This window comes from Sorex fumeus, unplaced genomic scaffold (genome assembly GCF_029834395.1).
Source record: "Sorex fumeus unplaced genomic scaffold, SorFum_2.1 ptg000045l, whole genome shotgun sequence".
Lineage (NCBI taxonomy): Eukaryota > Metazoa > Chordata > Mammalia > Eulipotyphla > Soricidae > Sorex > Sorex fumeus.
The window spans coordinates 7842273-7868769 of record NW_026606102.1 but is presented as its reverse complement, the minus strand read 5'-3'; the positions used below and the strand labels follow the sequence as shown (position 1 = coordinate 7868769).

The 26497-nt window shown below is 40.8% G+C and overlaps 1 protein-coding gene across 2 annotated transcripts in view; it reads left to right on the top strand.

The window, feature by feature from the left end:
* The first annotated feature begins 2598 nt into the window (after nucleotides 1-2598).
* HOOK1 (hook microtubule tethering protein 1) overlaps nucleotides 2599-26497 on the top strand; it is a 67435-nt gene continuing 43536 nt past the window's right edge. Inside the window, exons 1-4 of one of the 2 annotated variants that reach the window (XM_056122354.1) lie at nucleotides 2599-2824; nucleotides 11541-11626; nucleotides 18602-18674; nucleotides 25592-25642. In XM_056122354.1, coding sequence (XP_055978329.1) covers nucleotides 2762-2824; nucleotides 11541-11626; nucleotides 18602-18674; nucleotides 25592-25642 — 273 coding nt within the window. In that variant the 5' untranslated portion in view covers nucleotides 2599-2761. The remainder of the gene's footprint in view (nucleotides 2825-11540; nucleotides 11627-18601; nucleotides 18675-25591; nucleotides 25643-26497) is intronic. The other variant, XM_056122355.1, reaches the window with a different exon arrangement.

The window sequence follows — 26497 nt, the reverse complement described above, 5'->3', positions numbered from 1 at the left end:
GCCCAGCAAGGTACCGAGAGTATCTTGCCCGCATGGCAGAGCCTGGCAAGCTCCCCGTGACGTACTCGATATGTCAAACACAGTAACAACAAAGTCTCACAATGGAGACGTTACTGGGCCCGCTCGAGCAAATCGACGAACAACGGGAGGACGGATAAAAATGTTTAATTGCATTAAACATTTCTTAAACTATTTTTTAATAAAGTAGTACAAGCCAATTGTAAAAGTATACCCAAAAATTGTTGTAGAAAATAAATTATAGCATCTGTATATAAATGTGATGACAAACTGAACTGACATAGTAGTTTCATAAACACTCCTTTGTTCAATGTATGGGTATATAGTAACTACTTAACATTTGTTACTTTAGTAATATGGCTCATAATTTTATACCTACAAGCTAAATTGTTATATATCATGAAAAAATATAAAATATTATCCAAAACTTTCTCTAAAATTGCTTTTTGGTCCAAGTTTTGTATGAAAATTTACTTCTTCTGGGAGTAATTTTAAAATTTTATTTCATGATTTATGCTTGCATTTTTAGTGTTCTCATTTGAATTCACTAATCCTTTTTTTTTGGTATATTTCCCTATTAGTTCTAGTACAGGGATGAGAATTGGGCATCCTTCTTTTAGGATATATTCTCTGCTTGTACAAGTGCCTCAAAGGATAACTCATTTGTCCCCCTCCAGTTATTCTAATTATTTCTAAAAGCTCAATTGCATATGGGTCTTAGTGATAACGTTTTTACATATTTCTAAGCATATATGATGTTTTTATATATTTCTAAGCACCTGATAGCACAGCGGGTAAGGTGTTTGCCTTGCAAGCGGCCAACATGGTCCACCCGAGTTCAATTCCTCCGCCCCTCTCAGAGAGCCCGTCAAGCTACAGAGAGTATCTCGCCTGCAGGGCAAAGCCTGGCAAGCTACTCGTGATGTATTCGATACGCCAAACACGGTAACAATTGTCACAGTGGAGATGTTACTGGGCCCAGTCGAGCAAATCGATGAACAACGGGAAGACAGTGAGAGTGACTTAAAACTATAGCAAACTTATATTTTCAAAGGAGTTTTCAATTCATAAAACTCTTCCACTTTCATGAATCATTTTTGCTCTGGGGAGGTAAAAAGGGCAGGTTAATGCTCTGGCCATCATTTTAGGAACATAGGATGGCATTCTAGAGGGAAAAGTTGTCAACAGTCTATGAATGGTAAAGACAAGACAGATCAGGCAGATCTTTAGTTCCTGGATTTTAAACTTTGCATTCAGCATATAACCAACGCTGCTCATGTTCAGAAATATGACTCCATATGAGGTAAGGAAGTTCTGGAATAATGGTAAGACTTGATAGCAAATGCACACACTATATTTTTAGAACGAGACTGATTTACTTTTGGGGGCTTTTAATTGCAGTCATCCATCAGTTTTAAACGTTCAATGTCTAAATATACAGACGCAGCAATATAAATCAGCCAGCTGCACTTTTACACAGAACATGAATTGATGAGTCTGAGTGAGAGAATTGATGAAAATCAGCAAGGGAGAGTTATGTTCCAGCCCCCTTCAATACATCAGTGCCTTGGAGAGTCTCCAATTTTAGCACCCCCTTACCCCAGAAAATTCTCAGAAAAGACATGGTTTTCAATCGCCAAAGGAAAACAGTTCATTGTTCTCTTTCGTGTTTTCCAAATACGATAAACATTTTCCTACCTGAAAATGACTTTCCCTGTTACCCAGTTTAAAGTAAGTTGCCCTTGACTTGTGATCTTGCAAATACATTTGACTTCAGCAGCTTTACAGCTTGTCCTTTCCAGCTCCCTTTCTCCCTTAGGGAACACATTTCTTGGCCACGTCTGCGAATCCAGACACCCTTTTCCAAAGGAGAGCCTGAAAAAAAAAAAAAAACCCAATTCCCTCCAAGTGTCGGTCTAGAGAGGATTTGCTTCACGGGTAGCTCTGGAGACATAAGGAGCAGAGCGTGAGTTTCCACAGGTGTTCCCAGGAGCTGTCCACCCTCGATGAAGGTGGCGGTGGTGTGTGGGGGGTGTGTGTAGGAAATACAGGGTCTCCAAATGCTCTGCACCCACCCGACTGCTTCTGCTTCTGAGCTAGGGAAATAAATGCACGAGCTGGAGCCGGTCCAACGCCCCGCGGCGCACGCGCGCCCCTCTTCCCGGGCGCCACCTCCCCGCCCTCGCTGCACCTGCCAGGTCATAAACCCCTGTGCCTCCCCTCCGCTCGCCCTCCCTCCGGGAGGGTGTCTTGTTTCACGCTGATTGGCTGAAGCCCCACCGGGAGCGTCCAATCAGCAACGTCTCCTGCGCCACCTCGTCCCGCTCTTCCCGCCCCCTGGCCTCCCGGCCCGCCCGGCCCGGGCACTCGCCTGCTTTGTGACTGGCGCGCGCCCCGGTCACTCACTCGGTCTTGGCGGGCGGGGAGGCGTGCTGGGGCGGGTAGGCGGGACGGGCGGGGAGGCGGGGCGCGGGGGCGGGGCGGGGCTCAGGTGCGCCGCGGCGCGGGCCGGGCCGAGCGGGACTTCGGGGGCGAACGGCGGCGCGGCGCGGGGCGGGGAGGGGAGGGGGTGACGCCGGCGACGTCGCGGCGCCGAGGCCGGGGCGCGTGAGCCGCGCGGGGCGCTGGGCCTGGCTCCCGAGCTGTCCTGCGCCGCAGGTCGTCGACGGACGCCGGCTCCGGGAGGAGCGCGGGGCGGAGGCAGGTGTCGGGGTCAGCCGCGTCGTGGACGGGGGCCCCGGCCATGGAAGGGACGCAGCCGCTTCCGCAGTCCGATCTGCCGCTGTGCGACAGCCTCATCATCTGGGTGAGTGCGAGGGGTCGTGGGGGTCCGTGGCGAGGCGAGGGGAGGCCGGCCCGGGGCGCGGGGAGTCCCCTCTTGGAGAGCTGGAAGAGAAGCCCCCAGGCCCTTCTGCGCTGCCCACTTCGCTGCATTGCCCGCCGCGACTCGGGGTCGCCCTGGACCGTGGCGTGCCACCTGCGGGTCTCGGGGCGCTGCGTGCGTAGGAGAGTGTGTGGCTGTAGCTGGGGTGCGGGGACGAGGTTTGTCCTGCGTCCCGCCTGCCCACCGTGCTCCCCGCAGACTGATCGGAGGGACCCGGCTTTCTCTCTCCTCCTACCCAGTTTTCTGACCTCAGTCCGCTCCCCCACCTCCACCGCGACCCCGCTCTACGCCCCAAACTCTGGACTCTGTGGATCACCTGCCTCCTGCAGCTCTCACTGCCTTCCGTGGGACCCCAGTGCTTCTTGAGCGGCAGGACCCCCCCTCTCCCGCGCGTCCTCGCGAACTTGCTGAACCTGGGCACAGGTGGTCCAGAGAGGGCTGCTTTCGATGCTTTGCTGTTATTTTGGCCACACTTGGCCGTGCCAGGGCTTCCTTGTCGTGTCTTTGCGCTCGGAGATCACTCCTGGCGGTGCTCGGAGGACCATATGGTGTGCTAGGAATCGAACCCGGGTGGATTGCGTGCGAGGCGAGCGCGCTGCCTGCTGTTTTATTGCACTTGGCCCAAGAGACGGCAGTTTTAGTAGTAGTGGAGTCAGGCCCCCTCCAGGGCTCCATCCGATTTTATGTAGACGCTTCTTAGAAATGTTTCCACATATTCCCTGTATGGAGGAAATAAGCTCGAGTGGAATTGGTGTTTTCTCTCTCTCCTCCTTTCCCTCGCTCCTCCCACAGTGGGCCTAATACATACATATATATGTGTATATATATAATTATTATTATTTTGGGGCCACACCTGGCTGTGCTCAGGACTTCTGGCCCTGCACTCACGCCTGGTGGTGCTGGGGTGTGTGGCCAGGGTAGGGATGCCTGTGGTTGAACTCGGGTTGGCTGCACTGTTGCTCAGGTCCTCAGACTTGATAATATTCTTCTAAAATAAACCACTTGGTGTTTTGTTTCCCCTTACACTGGATCCAGCTTTAGTGGTTCTCTTGCTTTGTGTTGTATTTGGACAGGCAAGTCCTTGGCCCCAACCCTCTAGTATTGCAGTTACCAAAAGGATGACTCTCCTTTTGGAGTTGTTCAGCTCTCAAAGAGCTGGCGTTCAGGTGTGGTTCCTAAGCCATATTGGGCAAGGATGCTGCGCCATGGTCCACCAGGTATGGTGGAACTTCAAACCAGTTGGTGAGTTGTTTGTAGGGGGGTGTGTGTGCAATGGAATGTAAGCAGACTGGATCAGGAGGCTGTAATTGGTAGATGAGATTCTTTGGAGATCCAAATGTGTGTGATTGAGCAAGGAATGAGAAATGAAGGAAGGCTTCTGGAAAATATATGAAGTTTATAGGAAAAAAAACACAGTTTGAAGCAACTCTCACATAATGGAAGTAATGGTTTTTTAAGTGGAATGCAAGTTAGGAATTTTTAGTTAAAAGCAATGAGTTGTTTTTTTTTTTCATTTAATGCAAATATTTGAGTATAGATGGTGTATTTAAGACTTGTGGGACTAGAAGCATTGCTTTCAATGATGTGCTTTGTTAAAATAAGCCACTGCTTACACTTGGTGTATGTATCCTGATCTGTTACATTGTTGATCTTTAAGCATATGACTTCAGTAATTAACTTAGTCTTTATGATATCATCCCTGTAATGTAGGAAGTAATAGAGCAGCATAGGATATTTTAGAATACTGTGTGACTGTATAGAGGAACCCAAGAAGATATATCGAGAAGGACCCAAGAACTTTCCTATTTCAATTGAAGTGATAGGCAGAGCTGTGCATTTTTTACTGTGAAAGACTGTATTTCTCAAAAATTGCAAAAGCGTCATAAATCAAGTGACAAGGAATCACAGATGCTGGCGTGTAATTGGTTGTTGACTTCCCCAGTTCTCTTCAGCTGCTGCAACCCTGGAAGAAATTGAATTATCGTGCACACTTCTCTCTCTACAAACTTCCACGACCAAATCCCAAACCACCTGTTTCCATAACACTGCCCTGCTTTATGATTTATGACTGAGCATAAATGTAAAAGTTCTTCTCACTTTTCTTTGCAAAACTTTATTAGAACTGTGTCTTCCACTCTCCCAGGAAAATAGCTGCCGCCTCTGTCTCTGGCACTAGCTCCATCCCTTCCACTTTTCTAAGAATTTTCTATTTCCAAGTCTTCTCCACTGAGTTCTTACATGATCAAAGCTTCAGTATAGAAAGTGTTGAAAGAAGCCACCACTCCACTCCTTATTATAACTTGTACTTTATATTTTACTTTTAAAAATTCCCTTCCTTCCCTTCCCCTTCTCTCTCCCTCCCTTCCTCCCTTCCTGCCTTCTTCCTTCCTTCCTTCCTTCCTTCCTTCCTTCCTTCCTTCCTTCCTTCCTTCCTTTTTTCCTTCCTTCCTCCCTTCCTCCCTCCCTCCCTCCCTCCCTTCCTTCCTTCCTTGCTTTCTTCCTGTTTGTTTCTGGACCATACCTGAAAGTGCTCAGGGCTTATTCCTGGCTTTGTCTGGTTCACTCCTGGAGGTGCTTGGGAACCATATGAGGTGTTGGGGATCTAACTTGGGTTCAGCCACATCAAGGGAAATGACCTACCAGCTGCTGTACTACCACACCAGCTCTTTTTTTCTTTTCTTTTCTTTTCTTTCTTTCTTTCTTTTTTTTTTTTTTTTGGCTGTACTGGGACTCAAACCCAAAGTCTCACACATGACTCTGAGCCAAACCCTCAACCATCCCCAGGCGATTTATTGTTTATTTGTTTTAACTTGTTCTTTGTACATGAACTTTAATTTACTTGTCAACCCAATAATTTGTACTTCTGTCCTCTCTGTGTTCACTAATATAGATTTGGTAGCCTATTGACTTATTTTGTTGATGCTCCTTTGTGGAATAACCTAGGTTTCGTCTCAGTAACTTCTCTAGGCCATTCCTAAAGGTAAGGTAAAGGTAAAGGCCCTCCCGTTGATCGTCGATTTGCTCGAGCGGGCCCAGTAACGTCTCCATTGGAGACTTTGTTGTTACTGTGTCTGGCATATCCAATACTCTCGGTAGCTTGCCGGGCTCCCCGAGAGGGGCGGAGGAATCGAACTCGGGTCGGCCATGTTGGCCGCTTGTAAGGCGAACGCCCTACCCGCTGTGCTATCGCTCCAGCCCAGTCTCAGTAACTTCTCTAGGCCATTCCTAGGGAAGTTTATGATGTTATTTTGCTTTTACCAGACCTGCATTGTTGTTACTTCACCTCCCGCCTTCCTTCCCCCCCAATATCTTCCTTTAGCCCCCCTCCCCCATGCTGCATTAACTTTCTTTTTAGTTGAGAAAGTTTTCCAACTAGTTTGATGTACAATTTTATTTTTTCTGACTGACTTCTTATCCATTCAGTTAATGGGTCTGTTGTTGCCTTTGAAAAGATTGTGACAGTTACTGACCTTCCTAGCTCTCACTCCTATACCATCATAATCTTTTAACCCCTTTCTGTCAAGTCTAAAACATGTAACATTTCCTGAAGCTATCTTACTGCTTTCTTAATGTCAGAGCCTTGTTGATGGACCATTTTGTCCTCTGTTCATCTCTGTTCCTGGGAATAAGACTTGCCTGGGATCTCCAAAACAACAACGTTGAACCAAAGTGGTGATAGTAGCCTTGGTCCTGATTTTGGCCCTGACCTTGCAGCTTAGTAATTTGCTATAATGTCCGTAGGTTTCTGTAGAGGTGTACATTACTGGAAGAGGTTGACTTTTTAACTGTCCGATAGAGGACTGATGGATTTCAGCAAGTAGAGACTAGGGAAAATGAGTTTTCCAAGAAGGGAGTGGAAGATATGTTTGTCACGAGATCTCTGATCTCTTAATAGGCTCTCTGCTGTGCTAACTAATCATATTCTGTGTTGAGGGGGAAGTAATTAAAAAGATGATAAAATTATGATGGACCACAGTCATGATGGTGTAAAAACAGTCTGAAGTAAACTGTTCTTGCAGTGGGACTGTCATTAGCAGCATTAAAGCTGTCATCAAGTTGATTAGGTGGAGAGGTGCCTCTGGGGAAGCTTTTGAAAGATCTCTTTTTCGGGGCCACAACTGGTCATGCTCAGGGCTTACTCCTTGCTCTGAGGTCAAGGATCACTCCTGGCAGGCTCAGGAGACCATATGTGGTGCTGGAGCTCAAACCTGGCTTGGCCACATGAAGGCAAGTGCTCTACTTGATGTACTGTCTTTCCAGCCCCCAAAGATATTTTTAAAAATGATTTGAATTTATTTGAAGATCATTACTTCTTTAGAAATGTTGTGTGCTTTGGAGAGAAAGCTTCAGGGCTGAAGGACCAATTTAAGCTTCGTTTTCATAAAGAAGGGAATGTGTAAAAGTTTGAAGTATTTGTGTAAAGAAAGTTTTGATTCTGCCCCTGGACATATGTTATTTTTAGTTTTAAAGAAATCCTTGGGGTTTGTCTTCACTGATAAGGGAATTTTTTTTTTAAAGTGCTACTCTTAGTTCTTAAGTTCTTTGTCAGACAGTAGAATGACAGACTAATAATACAAAACAACATACACTGTCCTCCCGTTGTTCATCGATTTTGCTCGAGCGGGCCCAGTAACATCTCCATTTTGAGACTTGTTGTTACTGTGTTTGGCATATCAAATATGTCATGGGGAGCTTGCCAGGCTTTGCCCTGCGGTAGCTTGCTGGGCTCTCTGAGAGGGGCAGAGGAATCAAACCCGGCTTGGCCGGGCTGGCTGCGTGCAAGGCAAATGCCCTACCACTGTGCTATCACTTCAGCCCTATACTGGATCCAGCCCTATCCAGCCGTATACCTATTAGACAGACTAATAACGCTACTAATAATTTACGTTGGCATGACTATATATAGATATGTAGTTTATATACTATACATGACTGTATATTACTTATATATATGCCCACATTCACAGAAATAATTAAAGGAAGAATCATTTTTATGAAGATCTTAAGTCTGAAAGAAATGATCTTTCTGAAATGAGACACTGCAGGAAAATGTAAAAGACAGTTGCCTCTAGTTTTCTGTTGGCTGTTGTGAAAAGATTATTTTCTTCCTTGATTCTGTGACACATACCTTGAAGCAGCATTTTCACCTTACTTACTATTAACTTTATTTAAAAATAGAGAAGAAAAGGAGATGGTTATTTGCCAGCACTCTGTATTTGGGGATGAACAACTGTGGAAACCCCTTGTCTGCCTTGTTTGGGACCTTTAGCAAAAAAAAACATTGTCTCTTCCTTTCTGTGAGGAGTAGGATGGAGGAAGACATTTTCCTTTACTATGTTTTTCTTTGACTGTATCTGCTGAACTTTGCCAGTTAGTCAATCTTCCTGATCCTAATACCTTTTGACTTAACTGGATTGAAATGACATTAAAAGAAAATCTAGTTACTTTGTAGCTAGTTAAAGAATTTCAAAGAGGAACTCCACTTTCCCTTTAAGTGAAGGAGGAGAAATTGATCTTAATCTCTGCCTGGGGTAGAGGGGATAATATGACAGCTCCTAAGTATATATACCCCTTTTATGTATTCTTTTAGTTGGTATATGATTTTGGACCCCTGAAATTGTCTTTGAAATCACTAATCAGATCAATCTTGTAAAAAGTTAGTGATCTAATTTAAGTAGGAATGGTTGAAAATAGGCAACATAATTTACCCCAACTTTTTAAAGGTGCCCTAGCCCTGAGATTTATCTCTGCTATACATCTTCTCAGTTGCAAACATTTTCTTATTTTCTCTTGTAAATATTCTATGAGTTTATCCTATCCTTTCTGTCTCTAACTCCTGTCCTGTTCGTCTCAGCCCTGCAAACAGGACAAATGCAGGAGCTTAACCTACTCTTTACTATTCTGTAAAACACTACTGGTGCCTTTGAGAGTAAAGATGCCCCGACTATCTTCATTGATTCTTCATCTCCAGAAGCTAGTCTAATAAAACTGATGTGCATAAGAATCATTTTGGGGTTTTCTGATTAAATTCAGCTGGTCATTTATGATCCATACTGTTTTAAGGTTCCCCTTGGAGAAATTTGGAGAAATCCTGACTCAGCTAATATGCTAACAGCTATGGAGCTTCTATATAAAGTACACTCTGTTAATTGTGTGTGTGTGTGTGTGTGTGTGTGTGTGTGTGTGTGTGTGTGTTGTGCACATCCGCAATGCTCAGGAGTAACTCCTGACTCTGCACTTTCTGCACTTAGGAATTATTCCTGGCGGTGCTCTGGGAATCTTACGAACTATAAACTATTTTGCTATTTTTTATGATATGGATGATAATCTAAGGATAAGTTTTTGTCATAGCCATCTACAGTTTTGACTTTGCCTGTCTTTTTAGTATTTTTTGTTTGGTTTTGTTTTATTTTTTGATTGTACTCAGAAGTATTATTATGGGCTGGAGTGATAGCACAGCGGGTAGGGCATTTGCCTGGCACGCAGCCAATATGGCCAACCTGAGTTCAATTCCTCCGCCCCTCTCAGAGAGCCCGGCAAGCTACTGAGAGTATCTTGCCTGCACGGCCAAGCCTGGCAAGCTACCCATGACATATTTGATATGCCAAACACAGTATCAAGTGTCACAATGGAGACGTTACTGGGCCCGCTCGAGCAAATCGATGAACAACGGGAGGACAGCGACAGACAGTGACAGTGACTCAGAAGTATTCATGGCTCTGTGCTCAGGGCTTACACTTGAAGGAGTGCAGTGGGGCATATGTGGTGTAGGGCATGGAAATCACTCTGCCATATACAGAACAATCCCCTACCCTCTGTACTTTTTCTTTGGTGCCCTGCCTATCTGTTTTAGTTTTGTTTTTTGGGGGGAGACACACCCAGCATTGCTCAGAGCCTACACCTGGCTCAGTCCTCAGAGATTACTCCTGGCGGGCTCCTGGGACCATGTGGGGTTCCAGGAGTAGAACCCAGACTGGATGCATGCAAGGCAAAGCACCTTTCCCACTGGATTCTCTCATCGACCCACCCGCCAACCTGTCTTTTTAACCCCCTTGCTTGTTGCCTTTTCTTCATTTCCTCTTTGAACTGAAAACACAGTCATACTGCATTGCATGTTGCCTATTTATTCCATCTTTTTCATATGTGTATTTTTATTTTGTTCCTCATTCATCATTTTCCCTTTCCTGACCCTTTCTTTACTCAAGGTCTTCCATTTAGAAATCTTAATGCCCTAAGTAGATTAGTTGATACATATTTTTCAGGACATTTGTGGAGAGCCTGGCAAGCTACCGAGAGTATTCGATATGCCAGACACAGTAACAACAAAGTCTCCAATGGAGACGTTACTGGGCCCGCTCGAGCAAATCGATGATCAACGGGAGGGCCTTTACTTTACTTACTTTACTTGTGCCTACTGCACTCATGGAACTTGAAATGATATCTTCTAAAATTAAACTATGGGCTTTCCTCTTTAAGTGGAAATTTTTTAAAAAATGAAACAAAATAGCTTTTATTGAATAAAGTTTAGAGAAATGTTAGGGGAGAGAGAGCCAGAGAGCAAGAGAAAGCATGGCTATTGCTGCTTAACTCTTGACTGAAGCTGCTTTGAGAGTTTAAACTTGGTGGATTACCTTTGTCAAGCCATCTTTACATGCCATGACTCACATAGAGTCTCCAATCAAGATCCTTTGTATCGCAGAGCAACTGAGACTAGATTCAGTGGCTGGATTTAGTTTGCATCATTCTATATTTTGTAAAGACACTGGAGACAGATTAGTAGAGTCTGAATAGAAGTACCATGGGTAAATTAGGATGGGAGGGAATTTTATTAGATTAAGATATCTGAGTGGTAAACTAAGGAACTAAAATCTGATTTTTTCCAAAAGAGGGAAATATGTGGGGGAAAAGAAAATGGTAATGGATTTAATTTTAAATCCTTGAAGTTTGAGATTAGATTATAAGAAAGTTGGATCATCCTAGCTTTGTCATAATTTGCTTTTAAAATTTTCCTCTATCTTGTTCTGCTTATTGGACAAAAGATGTCACAGTCCTACTTCTCTTTTTAATATGTACAGGAATGTTTAATAAAGTATTTTTTTCAAAAAGTTGTTTGTGTTATGTAAATTCAGACTAGAAAGAAATAGCTTGTTTGGCATGGTGTGAAGGTCCTAGGCCTTTCATGTCTCGAGGCCAACTAAGAAGAACAGCTAAGATTCTGTCTAGTTGTTTTGAGTATGTTGATGTGTATGTACATCTATGCATGCATGCTTTCTTTTGTAATTGCTATTGCGGAGATGACACCAGGTGGTGCTTGGTGCCCCCAGGATCACATCAGTGATTCTGACTGGGACTGGGGAAACATGAAGTGCCAGGGTTTGAACTCATGGATTCGAACATGCACAACCTGTGTTCTACATCTTGGTCTATTTCCCTTGTCTTCCAGTCTTATTTTAAAGCTCATCAATAAACCAGGCATATTTTAGATGGACATTTCTACCCTTTCTTCTATAAAATGCATCTATAAATTTATGTCATAGCACATACATTGCTAATATGTGTATAAATGGATGTATATATAGTAGGTAATGCTCCCTTGTCATTATAAAAAGACATTCGAATAATTTGTTTTATGTTTTAGCTGCAGACATTCAATACTCCTGCACCTTGTCAAGATGTCAAACAGCTGACTAACGGAGTTGCCATGGCACAAGTTCTAAATCAGATGTAAGTAGTCCTGACTCTTTGTGAATAATGGTAAATGCAATACCAAGGAAGAAAACTTAGACTTGTATTAGGGTTACTGAAACTTGATCCTCTTGACAAGCATATGGTACCCAGGCCTAATCGCATCTAGAGACTTATCACCTCATTATTTCTTGCTTATTCATAGAAATGTGTTTTAGTTAAATGAGCCGTCAGGAATCTTCTTTATTGGACCTTTTAATTTTAAACTTTGTTTGGACATGCTTGCAAGTTATAGTAACTATAAAAGAAACTGGTTAAATGAATGGTATAATTGCTTATAATGTCATTTTAAGCATTGTTGCAAGCAGTTCTTATTTTAAGAGATAAAGTATAAAATATTATTAACTTGAAAATTAATAGGCTTTTTAATTTAATGAGTGAGATACATAGTTACAAAGTTTTTCATCATTAAGTTTTAATCTTACAGTGTTTCTGACACCCATGAAAAATATTAAATTTTAAACTTATTTCTAATTTAGTTGAAGTCATACATAACAGGGAACCTTTACTAATAAAAATTACATTAAACTTATTTTATATAAATATACGGTACCAAATTATGTGATACCTAAATCATTTTTTCCTAAATTTTTGCCAAACTTTCACCCAGATTAGAATTAATGTCTTGAGTAAGAACTGTACTTTTAATAGGACAAAGAGGGCCAATTGTTGAGTCTTGTTAATCTGTTAAATACATCATAGATTTTGTTTTGGGGCCAAACCTACCAGTGTTTAGGACTTACAGCTGGCTCTGTGCTCTGGGATCATTCCTCCCCAGGGGATCATGTACAATGTTGGGAATCAAATTCAGGTCAGCCATGTGTAAGGCAAGCACCCTTATTCACTGTTCTATCCCTTGGGCCCACTCACTGGATTTTTAATTAGCATAATTTCATGATAATATGCATTCAGTGCATAGGTATTAGTTATACTACATTATTTTGAGAAAGAGATTATTACCATTATCTTGAGAAGGTTTATGGTGCTTGGCATTGAAGACTCGCTAGGTGGTTTAACAGCAAAAAACTTTCACCACACTTAGATAAATAACTTAAGGCCACAGAGACGTCCAGCAGGCCTAGTGCTTGCGTTGCATGTGGTTTAATCCCAGGTACCACATATGGTGCCTTGGGCTCTGTCAGAGTGATCTGCAAGATAAGCCCTGGCACTGCTGGATCTACCACCCCCCCCACAATCCCCCCAAAATCCAAACCAAAACAAAACAAAAACACCAGAAAAATAACTTAAAACAATATCAAAATTCTCGGCATTTTCAATCTTTTAAATTAATATAAATGCAGATTTTTGTGGCCAGCTCAAATCGACACTTTAATAGACAAACTTAATACGTTAACATTTTGGATGCAGTCACTCTGAAGTGTGAAGTAAGCCCTATCCTATGATTTCTTCAAAATGTTCCTGACATACTTAGACGCTGGTTTCAACAAGTGACTTCATTGGAGCCACGTATCTGTACTGGGCTCTTACTTCGATAATTGTGGTTGGTGAGGATTAACTGCCATTCAGGGATGTCATTTCTTTTTGAGATGGTTTTAGTAGCTTTGTACCATAGTGCAGCAGATGACTGTGAAAGGCCCTTTGACAATTTCTAGCACTGTACCTGACGTTCAAGTGGGAGCAGCTCATTTTAGTTCAACTATGTCCTTTATCAGCAACCCGTTTTCTGCAGTTTGTTGCATTGTGCTGTTACTTCTCAGCCTTCCTCTTTCTGACATACAGATTTTCTTTTTATTCTCTAGTCTTTTTTTTGTCCTCTAGTAATTTTTATGCATAAATAATAGAATAGTGGGGGAAAGTGGACACTGGTGAAGAGATTGGTCTTGGATACCTGAAATTCAATCATGAGTTACATTGTGAGTTTTTAATTCACGATGATTCAATGAGAAAAAAATTATGAATTTTTTAATAAATAATTTTTTCCACATTGTAGCTTTTTATAAGTCTAAATCTAGATAGTAAAACTTATGGCACTCTTGCAGTTTTCTCCTAATGAATCAGTATATAATATTCCTGTTAAAAGGAATACTTTAATTTACACATGTATATGCAGCTTATGCATAAGATGTGCATATTATGTTATACACAATGTATTAATGTATGGTGTTGTTGGCTACTGTGAGTCACATTAAATCATCTCAGTTGTTACTGGAGACATGAAAGGGAATTTTGTAGTTAAAGAAAGTAGCAAAATGTAAAGAATCATTCTTTCAGCCTCTGAGGTAGGTTTGCTTCTGGATAATATGATGTTAAAAATTGTTGCCCCATTGTACATGATTTTGATGTGGGGAGTGGTGGAGTTGGTGGAGTTACTGCTTAAGCTCCACAGTTGAGTTTCAGGGCTCCTAATCAGTCTCTCTAGCCTGAATATATAGTATGTATCTCTCTCTCAAATGTATGTGGAACAAAAGGAAAAGGAGAGAGAGATAGCAAGGGGATTACCTCTCATAGAGATGGGGTGGGGTGTTGGGGGATGGTGGAAGGGAAACCGGATTTTGGTTGTGGGAAATGTACCCTGGTGGAGGGATGGGTGCTGGAGCATTGTATGACTGAAACCCAATCATGAACAGCTTTGTGATGCTTTATCTTGGGTATTCAATTAAAAAAAAATTTAAAAAAGTAATATGGAGTTTTTGCCCACTTCAATCACCTTAATCAATGGCTGCATAAATAGCAATACTCCGATATTTAAAAAAATTAGAATTATATACATGGAAGAGTATTTTTTATTTTTTAAAAAAGGCACAGGGGACTTACTACCGGCAGTTGTATCTGGGCCACCATAACAGTGTGAGTCCACAGATGGCAGTTGTCTACAGATCATCTTGCTGGAATCAATGAAATGTTTTCTCCTACACTGAGGGACTAGAACTCCTACAGGAAGGTGTTGTCTGGGCCTCACTTCCTCTGAAGCCTCAAGGTTAAGATGTCCTGGTATCTTCTAGCTCCTGGAAACCCAGACCTCCCTTGGTTTGTGGCAAAGTTACTGTTTATACTCTGTCTCTGTGTAGTCATCTTCCCGTTCCTATGTCTGTCTCTCCTCTTTTTCATTCTGACACCAGTCATGTTGGATCAGGGCTGATTCAAATTTGCATTTGTCTCATCTTAAATTGATTACAGCTGCAAAGATCCTCTTTCTTAGTAAGGTAACATTCACAGGGACTAAGGGTTAGGACAGAAACATCTGGGTTTTTTTTGGTGGGTGGGGGGAGGAATGCTGTTCAATCCACAGCAACTTATAAATATTGCATGCCACCACTTTGAACAGAAGGCATAGCTTTTGCACTTTAAGCACCTGATACTGTCTGTACTTGTTTCTGATGACGCTGAATAGGTATTTTGCAAAGGTAAGAGAGAGACAGAGAACATAGGAATCTAGAGACCTTCAGTTTCAGGTAGTCATTTATTTATTCACTCAGTATTTGAGTGCTTGAAATGTCTAATCACAAAAGACAGCATCTGAGTGTTATATGTGCTATTCAATTTTTACTGTTCTGAGACATTTTTATACTAGACCTGTAAATAAGGACGCAAAGTTATTAGTGAGGTTTAGTGATATCTTAAAGTGAAAAATAATAACAGGATTTATGTCAGTTTATCCCAATTCTAAAATTGGTGCTCTCAACACTATAATTATTGAGATCTCGTGTACTGAAGCCTTTATAATTGATTTTTACTTTGGAGTCTTCAATACCAGTACAGATCACTGTTGGATGTATTAAACACAGTTCTTTTGATGATTTGGTGTCGGGTTGTTTCATTAAAGTAACATGATTATGTTGCTATAGCAATTTTTTGGGTATCAGTTATTGCCTGTGTTTATTAATAGGTAAACTTTGAATATGGACACCAGGATGGATTCAAAATTCATGATTCTTGGGTGCTAGAGAAATAGTACAGCAGGTAGGGCTTGCATGTGGGTGACTCAGCTTCCGTCTCTGGCAGACCACATGGTCCTCTGAACACTGCCAGGAGTGATCTCCGAGAACAGAGCCAGGAGTAAACCCTCTGTACAGTTGGGCATGGCCCCAAAACAAAATGAAATAATCATGTGACTCTTATTTTATTAGAAATTTCCCCGTATTTTGCTTCCTTTGTTGTATTCCTGTTTTACCTAGTGCCTCTTTAATTTCACTGAATCTCGAGCTAGTTGTTGGGGCTGAGTCTTGTAGGTAAGGTAATGCAACTGTAGCAATGTGAAAAAGTAAAAGAATATGTCCAAGCATCCTGAGGTTGGATATCCAGTTTAATGGGAGAAAGATTAGCTGTCAGAGTAATATGAGCACACATTTGTTTCTAAGAAAGCAGGAGATGTATTTTTATGATTTTTTTTAGATAATATTTTTTTATGAAATTAATGACTTTACTGTTGTGTCCCTCCAAAATTCTAATGTTGAAGCCCCAACTTCAAGTCAAAGAGAAAAGGTGGGGACGTCTCTGAGGAATTGATTATGTGTAATGAGGTTGGAAAGGGGGTCCCTGATCTGACAGGATTGCAGTTCTTAGAGAAGAAGCAGCAGAGAACTTGCTTTACTTGCTTTCTCTCTGTCCTCGGGTGTAATAAGAAGAAGTAATGTAAGCCCACAGATGGTTTGTTCCTGTAAGCCAAGAGAGGAGAGTCTTCAGAGTGTAAATTTCCTTGCCAACACCTTGATCTTGGACTCCCCAGCCTCCACAAGAGTGAGAAAGAAATTTCTTTCTGTGATTTCTTATATGCCACAGCCTGTGGCCTTTTATTATGGCAGTTAGAGCTATGATGCAGTGCCAAAGTTGATTTGAAATAGAACAGAAGGCAAGGAGGAGTGCATGATCAAGGAAGACAAAACTAAGAGGTTATCTTTAGGTCCATTTTTTATAGGTGATCATAACATGGTATAGAATTATATTATGAATATGTGTATTTATTGTCATAATTATCTGTGAATCATACATGAAGATTTAGCTTCAGAATCTCCAGGATGGACTGGTAGACCAGAAGTCCAGGGTGGGGCTGATGTAGGTAGGGCCTACAGAGAGTTTGCTGGTAGATTCACCCTTTTTCAGAAGAGGTCAGTCCTTTTCTTAATGCCCTTAGCTGGATAATGCCTACCCAAATTATAGAGAGCGATTTGCTCTTTTCAGGATATATTAATTTAAATGTAAACCTCATTAAAAAATACCTTTGCAGTAACACCCAACCCTATTTGACCAAATAAATGAGTACTGTGGCCAGTCATATTGAAACGTATAATTAACCATCACAACTGGAATACCTCTCTTTCTTAACACTATGTCAAAATATGAAGCAGTTTGACAGTTTTTATTCACTAATTAAATTCAGTTTTTTTTTTTCAGGTAAAGTCCTGTTTAGAAATGTATCATTTATGCTTGTAGTCAAATTATTTTGGTAATTATAGACCTAGCATCTGGGAAAAATTGACATTAATTTAAGAAAATGATCTAAATTTCAAAAGACAAATTGGAAATTGAAGTGAAATTTGGTTACTTCTGTCAGATATGCCATATTACGTCTTAGATGAAATTATTTTTGAAAAGCTAGACACTACTACTTTATTTCATATTTGCTTTTATAAAATCAAAATATAACCCCGGAAAATTATTTTGCTTTTCTTCTCGTTTTACTTGTTTTTAATGTCTAAATTTAAGTGAGACTGTTAAAACCTCCTCAAGCGCTAACCTGTAATTTTTGTAGTTTTTTTAACTACATATAGCATAACATATAGCATTTGTCACAGTTTCCTTGAGCATATTTGTTTGTGCTCTTCACTTTTCCCCTCTAGTAGCTGTTTTTCTATGAGAATAGTAAATTATTCCTTTTTTTTTTTTTTTTTTTTTTTAGTGAAGCACCATGAGGTACAGTTGTAGATTTACAAATCTTTGTGCTTGAGTTTCGGTCATACAATGATCAAATACCCATCCCTCCACCAGTGCCCATTTCCCCCCACCCCCCTCCCACCCTGCCTCTGTGGCAGGGCATTCCCCTTTGTTCTCTCTCTTCTTTTGGGTGTTGTGGTCTGCAAAAGAGGCATTGAGTGGCAATCATGTTCAGTCCATAGTCTACTTTCAACATGCATTTCCCCTCCTGGGAGGATCCTCCAAACACCTTTCATTTGGTGTTCCCTTCTCTATCTGAACTGCCCTTTCCCCTAGAATATCCAGCTGGCCTCTAGGCTATGGAGTAATCCTCCTGATGTTGATCTCAGCTGAGAATAGTAAATTATTCCTTTTTATATTTATTTTGCTCAATTCTTTACTTAGAGACAGTTTAAAGTCTAATAATATAGTAATTCACTATTATTGGTTCAAGTATTATTCTTCAAGATTATGCTAAGTATAGAAAAAGTGTGATGTAGAGATGTTTTGTCTATGTCTTCAGTGTCAGTGCGGGACTTTGTAAGTTTAAAGCTAAATTTGCCCTTGTGATGTCTCACGACAGGCATTCCGCTTACTTTCAGAGAGATTTATTTTGTACTTTGCCTTATACTAGTGTCACTTAGGGCAGCCTTTCTAACCATCACTTCCCTGAAGAGTAAGGTTTGGGATAATAATAGATCCTTGCCCAAGTTACTATGATGTCTAAGTGAAGGAACATGAGAAAATGTCAAGCATAGTGCCTGATACATAGAAGACATATAAGAAAAGAAATCTTATTTCTCCCACTTAGATTTGGGCTTTCACGCCTTCTTGCTACCAGATAGAAGGTGCTTAGTAAGTGTTGTTAAATTGAAGATATAAATGACCTAAATAATTTATTATGAGAAACTCCCAAAGAAATCTTAGAAGTCATAGAAACTTAGGCTGCTTAATTCATATGATGTTTCATATTATTTTAATACACAGGATTAAAATTACAAAACAATTTCACTCCTAATTCAACTTGGTACTTTTTCACTTAATAAAGTGGTTTAATGTTTGACGTTTGTATTTTTGTTTTAGCGATGTATCTTGGTTCAACGAATCTTGGTTAAGCCGGATTAAAGAAGATACCGGGGACAACTGGAGAATAAAGGTATGCTGAATGAAAATAATAAAGCAATCAGTATAAACAGTAGTTATAGTACTAGCATTAAGTTCATCTGAATCTTAAAAAAAAAAATCAACCTGGATCTGCCATGGGTATGGCTTGATAGGGAGGAGCACACGCCTCGTACATACAAGGCCTGGAGTTCTATCCCCAGCCCTTCTGGTCACCTTACCTCTTCTGGTAGGCCCCAGTACCACTGGGCCCAAGCATGGATCCACTGTGCTTGCACCAGCAGGTCAAGTATCACTGGGCTAACTACCTGTGCTGCTTTAGAACTACTGAGTATGGCTATGTTTAAAAAATAATTAGCCCTAGGTTGCAGTGTATTGTGTATAGTTTGAGGGGTATCTTTTGGTTTTATTGTGTTTTGGGGGTGCTGGGGATTGAACTCAGGGATTCACACATCAGAGCAAGTACTTTACCACTGAGCCATGTCTCTAGCCCCTACATTGTGAGTTTTGACATAGTTTTCATTAACCCAAATTGTACCCCCCATTTCTCTCCCTGACTCTCCTCTTTGAGGTTGGGTGTAGATAGCTCTAGATCTTCTTTCTGTCACTATTACTATTTTATTTCTAGAATTCCAGATGAATGGAATCAGACTTTATGCTCTTTGTTGTTCTTTGTGACTATCATCTTTCACTCAGTGTAATGTTTCTAAGTGTTGTCCATATGGCCTGCCTTATCTCTTTTTCTGCTAAGAAGAACATTGTATACCACAGTTTGTTAAACATCATTAGCTAATTGATGCTTCTTTGAATTATTTTCAGAAAATAATTCTTTGAATTATTTTCAGAAAATATTTTCAGATTTTGACTATTAATGATTGCAACTGCAATGAATATGTACTAGTCTGTTATGATTATAGCTATGTTGAATGTTTGTATACTAAACCTTGCATTGTCGTGCACTTAATTTCTTATGGGTGAATTCCCAAGTGAAGGGGCCACAGATACTTAGTACAGAGGCTAAGACAAATGTATGGTTTGTAGCTGACCCTGGCTCGATCCCTGGAACTACATGTGGTTCCCCAATCATAGCCTGTGACCCCTAGCATTGAACCAAGAAATAGTCCCTGATAATTGCTTGCTGTGGCTCTCAGCAACGCCCCCCAAAAAAAATTTTTTTTGAGTATAATTGCAGAATTGAATGAGTATATACTTTACCTTAGGAGAAAATGCAAAACTGATACTTTCCCCCCTCTTCCGTTGTGTCTTATTAGGGCATTCGTACATTTTCTGTAAATTACCTAATTTGTTGACAGAAAATTTTTCAATTTTAGGCTAGCGATATGATATACTAATGATCTGTGGTCTTTCATAAGGTGTTGACATTTTATTTACTAGTAGTGATCATTTCTATATTTTATATATTTATTCTTAGCAAGGCTAGCTTGATGTTTTTCAATTTTATTGATTTTTTTTCTCCCAAAGAACTAGTTTTTTTTTTTTCCTTTTGTGTTGATTTATTCTTTGGTATTTATTATCCTTTTTTCCCCTAGTCATTTTCTTAGGATAGAAACTTAAGAGCAAAGCTTAAATAATCAGTTTTTGGCTTCTAAAACATATTAAATAGGGCTGGAGTAATAGTACAGCAGGTAGGGCCTTTATCTTGAATATGATTGATGCAGGTTCTATCCCCAGCATCCCATATGGTCTTCCGAGCACTGTTCGGAGTAATTTTGAGAGGAGAGCCAAGAACCTCTTCAGCTTCACTAGGTGTGGCCCTAAAACAAACAAACCAAAAATTAAAATTAAGCATTTGCCTTAATCACATCCCACACATTTTTTTTTTATAGGGCTGGGGGTGGAGGATTTGGACCATACCTGGTGATGCTCAGGGACTAATCTTGTCTCCACATTCAGCAATTACTCCTGGTGGTGCTTGGGGGACCATATGGGATGCTGGGGATTAAACCTTAGCCAGCGTCTTCAAGGCAAACGTCCTGCTTGCTGTACTGTAACTCCAGCCCCCACATCCCACATATTAGACATTCTGTGCTCTTTTCTTCATTCAGTTCAAAGTATTTGGTGATTTTCCTTATATTTTCTTTTGCCCATAGGCCAATTCAAAGTCGTTTTTTTTAGATTACAGATACTTAAGGCACATTTGTTTTATTTATTGATTCCTTATGTAATTTCATTTTGTTTATGAGAATATAATCTCTATTAAGAAATTCTTTAATATTTATGTAATCAGACGTAACATATGGTCTGTTTTGCTGAATGTTCCAAGCTCATTTGATAATAAATATATATCCTGCAGTTTCCAAAAATAAGCATTCTTTGAAATTTGTTGATGCTGCTATTTACATCTTTTTTATTTACATCTTTTATATCTATTGATACTCTGTTTATCATTATGAAAGGCTGGAGTTCTTTTTTTTTTAAATTTTATTGAATCACTGTGAGATAGTTACAAGCTTTCATGTTTGGGTTACAATCACACATTGATCAGATACCCATCCCTCCACCAGTGCACATTCCCTACCACCAATATCCCTGGTATACCCCCACTTTCCCACCCTCCCCCTGCCTCCCTGGCAGACATGATTCCCCATAATCTCTCTCCACTTTTGGGCATTATGGTTTGCAATACAGACACTGAGAGGTTATCATGTTTGTTCCTTTATTCACTTTCTGCACACATCTCCCATCCCGACTGGCTCCTTCAGCCATCTTTTTCTTAGAGATCCCTTCTCTATTCTAGCTGCCTTCTTCCCTTTGCTCATGAGTCAGGCTTCCAGATATGGAGCAATCTATCTGTCCTGTGTATCTACTATCCTTAGGTGTCAGTCTCATGTTATGTTGTTTCACACTCCACAAATGAGTGCAGTCCTTCTGTGTCTGTCCCTCTATTTCTGACTCATTTCACTTAGCATGATACTCTCCATGTCTATCTATTGATAAGCAAATGGATGCTTGACTTCATGACTTCATCTCTCCTGACAGCTGCATAGTATTCCATTATGTAGATGTACCAAAGTTTCTTTAACCAGTAATCTGTTCTAGGGCACTTGGGTTATTTCCAGATTTTGGCTATTGTGAACAGTGCTGCAATGAACATATAAGTACAGATATCATGTCTGTGCTTTTTTGCATCCTAGGAATATATTCCCAAAAGTGGTATTGTGGGGTCATATAGAAGCTCAATTTCTAGTTTTTGATGGACTGTTCATATTGTTTCCCAAAAAGGCTGGACTAGTAGGCATTCCCACCAACAGTGAAAGAGCGTCCCTTTCCCCCACATCCACGCCAGCACTGGTTGCTTTTGTTCTTTCGAATGTGTGCAAGTCTCTGTGGTGTGAGATGATATCTTATTGTTGTTTTGATTTGAATCTCCCTTATGGCTAGCAACGTGGAGCATTTTTTCATATGCCTTTTGGCCATTTGTATTTCTTTTTTTGAGGAAACTTCTCTTCATTTCTTCTCCCCGTTTTTTGATGGGGTTGGAGGTTTTTTCCTTGTACAATTCTAGTGTCTTGTATATCCTGGATATTAATCCCTTATCAGGTATTGGGTAAATATTCTTTCCCATTCTGTGGGCCCTTTCTTTATTTTGGTCACTGTTTTTTTTGAAGTGCAGAAGCTTCGTAGTTTGATGTAGTCCCATTTGTTTATGTTTGCTTCCACTTCCATGGTCAGTGCTGTTTCATCCTTACGATGTTTTTAGCTTCAATGTCGTGGAGAGTTCTGCCTACATTTTCCTCTATGTACCTTATGGATTCCTGTCTGATATTGAGGTCTCTAATTCACTTTGATCTGACTTTTGTGCCTGGCATTAGACAGAGGTCAGCGTTCATTTTTTTGCAGGAGGCTGCCTTTTTTCCCAGCACCACTTGTTGAAGAGGCTTTCCTTGTTCCACTTCACATTTCTTGCTCCTTTGTCGAAGATTAAGTGGTCAAGGATCTGTGACAGAATATTTAACTCTGTTCCATTGATCTGCAGGTCTGTTTCTAGCCCAGTACCATGCTGTCTTAATTACTACTGCTTTGTAGTACAGTTTGAAGTTGGGGAGGGTGATGCCACCCATCTTTTTTCCCCCAAGGATTGTTTTAGCTATTTGTGGGGGTTTATTGTTCCATATGAATTTCAGGAGTGTTTTGTCTATTTGAAAAATGTCATAGGTATCCTGATAGGGACCACATTGAGTTTGTATAGTGCTTTGGGCAGTATTAAGGCTGGAGTTCTTAAATCTCTAATAGTTATTGAGGAACTTGTCAATTTCTTTAAGTCTTGTAATTTTTAAGTCATATAATTTGAATCTTTATTAGTAGATCTATATATAAATTCTTTTTATGCCCCGATTATTGAATTTTATTATGAAAAGCTTCTTTACCCCAGTAATATTTTTTGTTCTGAAATTGTAATTTTTATTCATTTAGCCACTCTAGTTATGAGTCTGTTTGTTTTAGCATGTCTTTTCTATTCTTTAGGTTCTCTCTCTCTATGTATATGTATATTTGTTGTTGTTGTTATTGGTGTAGTGTCATTTGGTTTTATTTATGCCCACAAATATTTCCAAAATACTAAAATACTCTAATTTAAAAACGCATACCTCATAATTTTAGGGTGTCTATTCAGTTCACGCTGTGTTATCTCACGGCAAGCTACTAATATATACTTTTAGCTTACATATGTACGTATCTATGTACGTATTTATGTATATATACACACACATGGTAAAATTGGCATATACACATTTCTCTGCGGCTGTGCACAGGGTGAAACTCAACCTAACAACATTGAATAAGATACGAAACAGGAAAACAAACCCTAAACTTCATGTGGAAGGAAGGAAAACCAAAGGGAAACCAGGGACTTGCAGGGTCTGGGGCCTTCTGGACAAACTGGTTGGCTAAGCGGTGGGTTCTCTATGGAAGAATGTCATTGTTTCACCTTGGGAAAGGGGATTAAAAACAAACGGAATAAGAAAACGCTTCAGACAGCTTTCAAGCAGACATCCAAGCACTTCACTCTTCTTAGGTGAGATAGATGACAGAGAAGAGAAGGTTTAAGTGAACATAGGTGTGGTCTTCTGCCCAAAAGAAAGTAAGATCTGGGAGAGATTGGGGGCAACTGGGAACTGCAGGGCAGGAGTCTGGGCACGGGCAGGTGTAGAGGCTCTGCCCAGGGCAGGGTCCACCGCCCAATCACCTCACTGGGTACAGACCTCTCAACAGTGAAGGATTTAGTTGAGCCTTTTTTTTTTCGAATTTTTTTTTGGGGGGGTGGTCATACCCAGCGATGCTCAAGGGTTATTCCTGGCTTTGCACTCAGGAATTACTCCTGGCGGTGCTTGGGAGACCCTATGGAATTTCAGGGATTGAACCCTAGTTGGCCGTGTGCAATGCAAACACCCTACCTGCTGTACTATTGGTCCGGCCCCTTAGTTGAGCCTTTAAGGCAGAAAAGGAATGAGGAAACAGCAAACATTTTCAACAGATAGAGTAATCCTCTTTCTGCCCCAGTCTAAACCAGCCACCCCTCTGTACTGGGGTGGTCCCACTGAAGATCTGCCACCCACAAGGGTTCTTTTGTGGTTTATTCATGGACCTACACGCAGATGGCAGGAATAGCCTGCCAGATTCTGGAGAGGGAAGTGGAGAGAGACATCCAGGGATGATCAGGATAAATAGGGAGCCAATGTTCTCATAATTTCCTCACCCTCAGCTCTGGCCATAGCGCATGAATCCAGCAGCGCAGACAATGGAGCCTGATTCCTAGACTGGATGTCCTGGCTGGAGACCTGCTTCCCACTTACTTCATCGCTGCTCTGTCTGTCCTCTCCTGTTCCTCCTTCCCAGATGGATGCCTCAACGGGCTCTCCCTTACGATATGGGTCCCAGCTACAGTGACTACCCTTGGGCAGAACTCACCAGCCCCAACACAGCCAATTCCGGGGAATCCCTCCAAGAGTTTCCCTACAGAACATGCAAATGATGCACAGGACAAGGTGTATCTGTAACAGAGTACTTTGTGCTGACTTAATGCGTGGAATCAATTCCTTCCCTGTCCTAGAATGTTTAGGAAACAGTGTAAAAAAGGTTTAGCCAGAACAACCAAATGTGTGTTGAGGGTCAGAAAAGGACATCTACTATCACACACACACACGAACATTTAGTTTCCATCCTGCCAGGGGAGCCTGCAGCCCTGAACTTTTGGTGCCAATGGGAGAGGCTTCATCTGACAGGTCTGCACCAAGGCCTGCGGGGGACAGACGGAAGGGAAACCAAAGCAGAAAATCAAAAAAGAGACTATAACATTGTCCCGCATAGCCTCTGGGATGCATCCCTGGGACCTGCCCTCCTCCCAAGCTCTTGCCCGTTTGATTAGTAATGCCTATCTGTGCCCTGTAATCAAAGGGATAATTATATATAACTTTTTAATTAAAACATAAAATCACCATGTCTTTATATTGACGGTGTTTAATGGAGACACCTAAAATTTATGCTTTTAAAAAAATCCAGTGACAATCCATTTGGTTGTGTTGTTGTTGTTGTTGTTTTGTTGTGTTTTTTGAGCCACAGTCACACCCAGCTATTCTCGGGGCTTATTCTAGGCTCTGTGTTTAGAGATTGCTCCTGGTGGGGTTTGGGAATCATATGTAGTGCTGGGGATTGAACCCTGGTCAGCCACATGTAAGGTAAGTGCCCTACCCACTGTGCTCTCTCTCCAACCCAAGTCTACTTCGTTCTTAAAATTAAAACTTATACTTCTTTAGACAAAAGAAGGACTCTTATATTTAAAGAGTATTTGCAATATATCCTGTATGTGCATGTGTAGAGCTCTGTTGCATGCTCTTTTCATTTTTATTAAAAGGTATTTTTATTGTCTTTCATCTTGCCATTTATTTTCTTTCATTATTATTGTGAAATAATTACAACCTTTTTCTCCTTTAGGCTAGTAATTTAAAGAAGGTACTTCAAGGAATTATGGGTTACTACAGTGAGGTACGAAAAACATATGTCTTTGTTTCCGTGTAAGATGCTGTGTGATAATTATATTGACCTGAAGAATGGCTTGGTTTTGTTTATAACATTTTATTTAAATATAATAATTGCAGTATTTTATTGTATGTTTTTTGCCATTTTTAAAACTAAAATTTTGTGAACACAAATAGGCTTTAATGGAATACATAGATAATATAAAATAATTCATTGATATTCTTTAATTTATATTTTTAAGAACAGAATTATCTTTGTATGCTTTGATTTTTGCAATGCCATAAAGTAGTGCTTATAATTAAATGAAAATAGACTCCTATTTGAAACACTGGACATTTCAATGTGAATAGCAACACAGATATATTGTGAGATTGTGCTTACACAAGTGAATTGGAAAAATATGTAAAGTGAAATTGAATATTATATCATACTAGATATTATATGGTCCCCTATACAGTTCCAGGAAGAAGTTAAGAGTAAGCTGTGAGCACCACCAGGTGTGGTCCCCCAAAATTAATCCATTAGATTTATTGTAGCACTGTAGCACTGTCCTCCCGTTGTTCATCGATTTGCTCGAGCGAGCCCAGTAACGTCTCACAATGGAGACTTGTTGTTATTATGTTTGGCATATTGAATACGTCACGTGTAGTTTGCCAGGCTTTGCCGTGCAGGCGAGATACTCTAGGTAGCTTGCTGGGGTTTTTTGAGAGAGGCGGACGAATTGAACCTGGCTGGGCCAGGCTGGTCACGTGCAAGGCAAACGCCCTACCCACTGTGCTATCGCTTCAGCCCCTAGATTTATTATTTATCTGTAAAAGTGTGAGTTTACTTATGCTGGTTTTTCTCCTAATCAATCACATA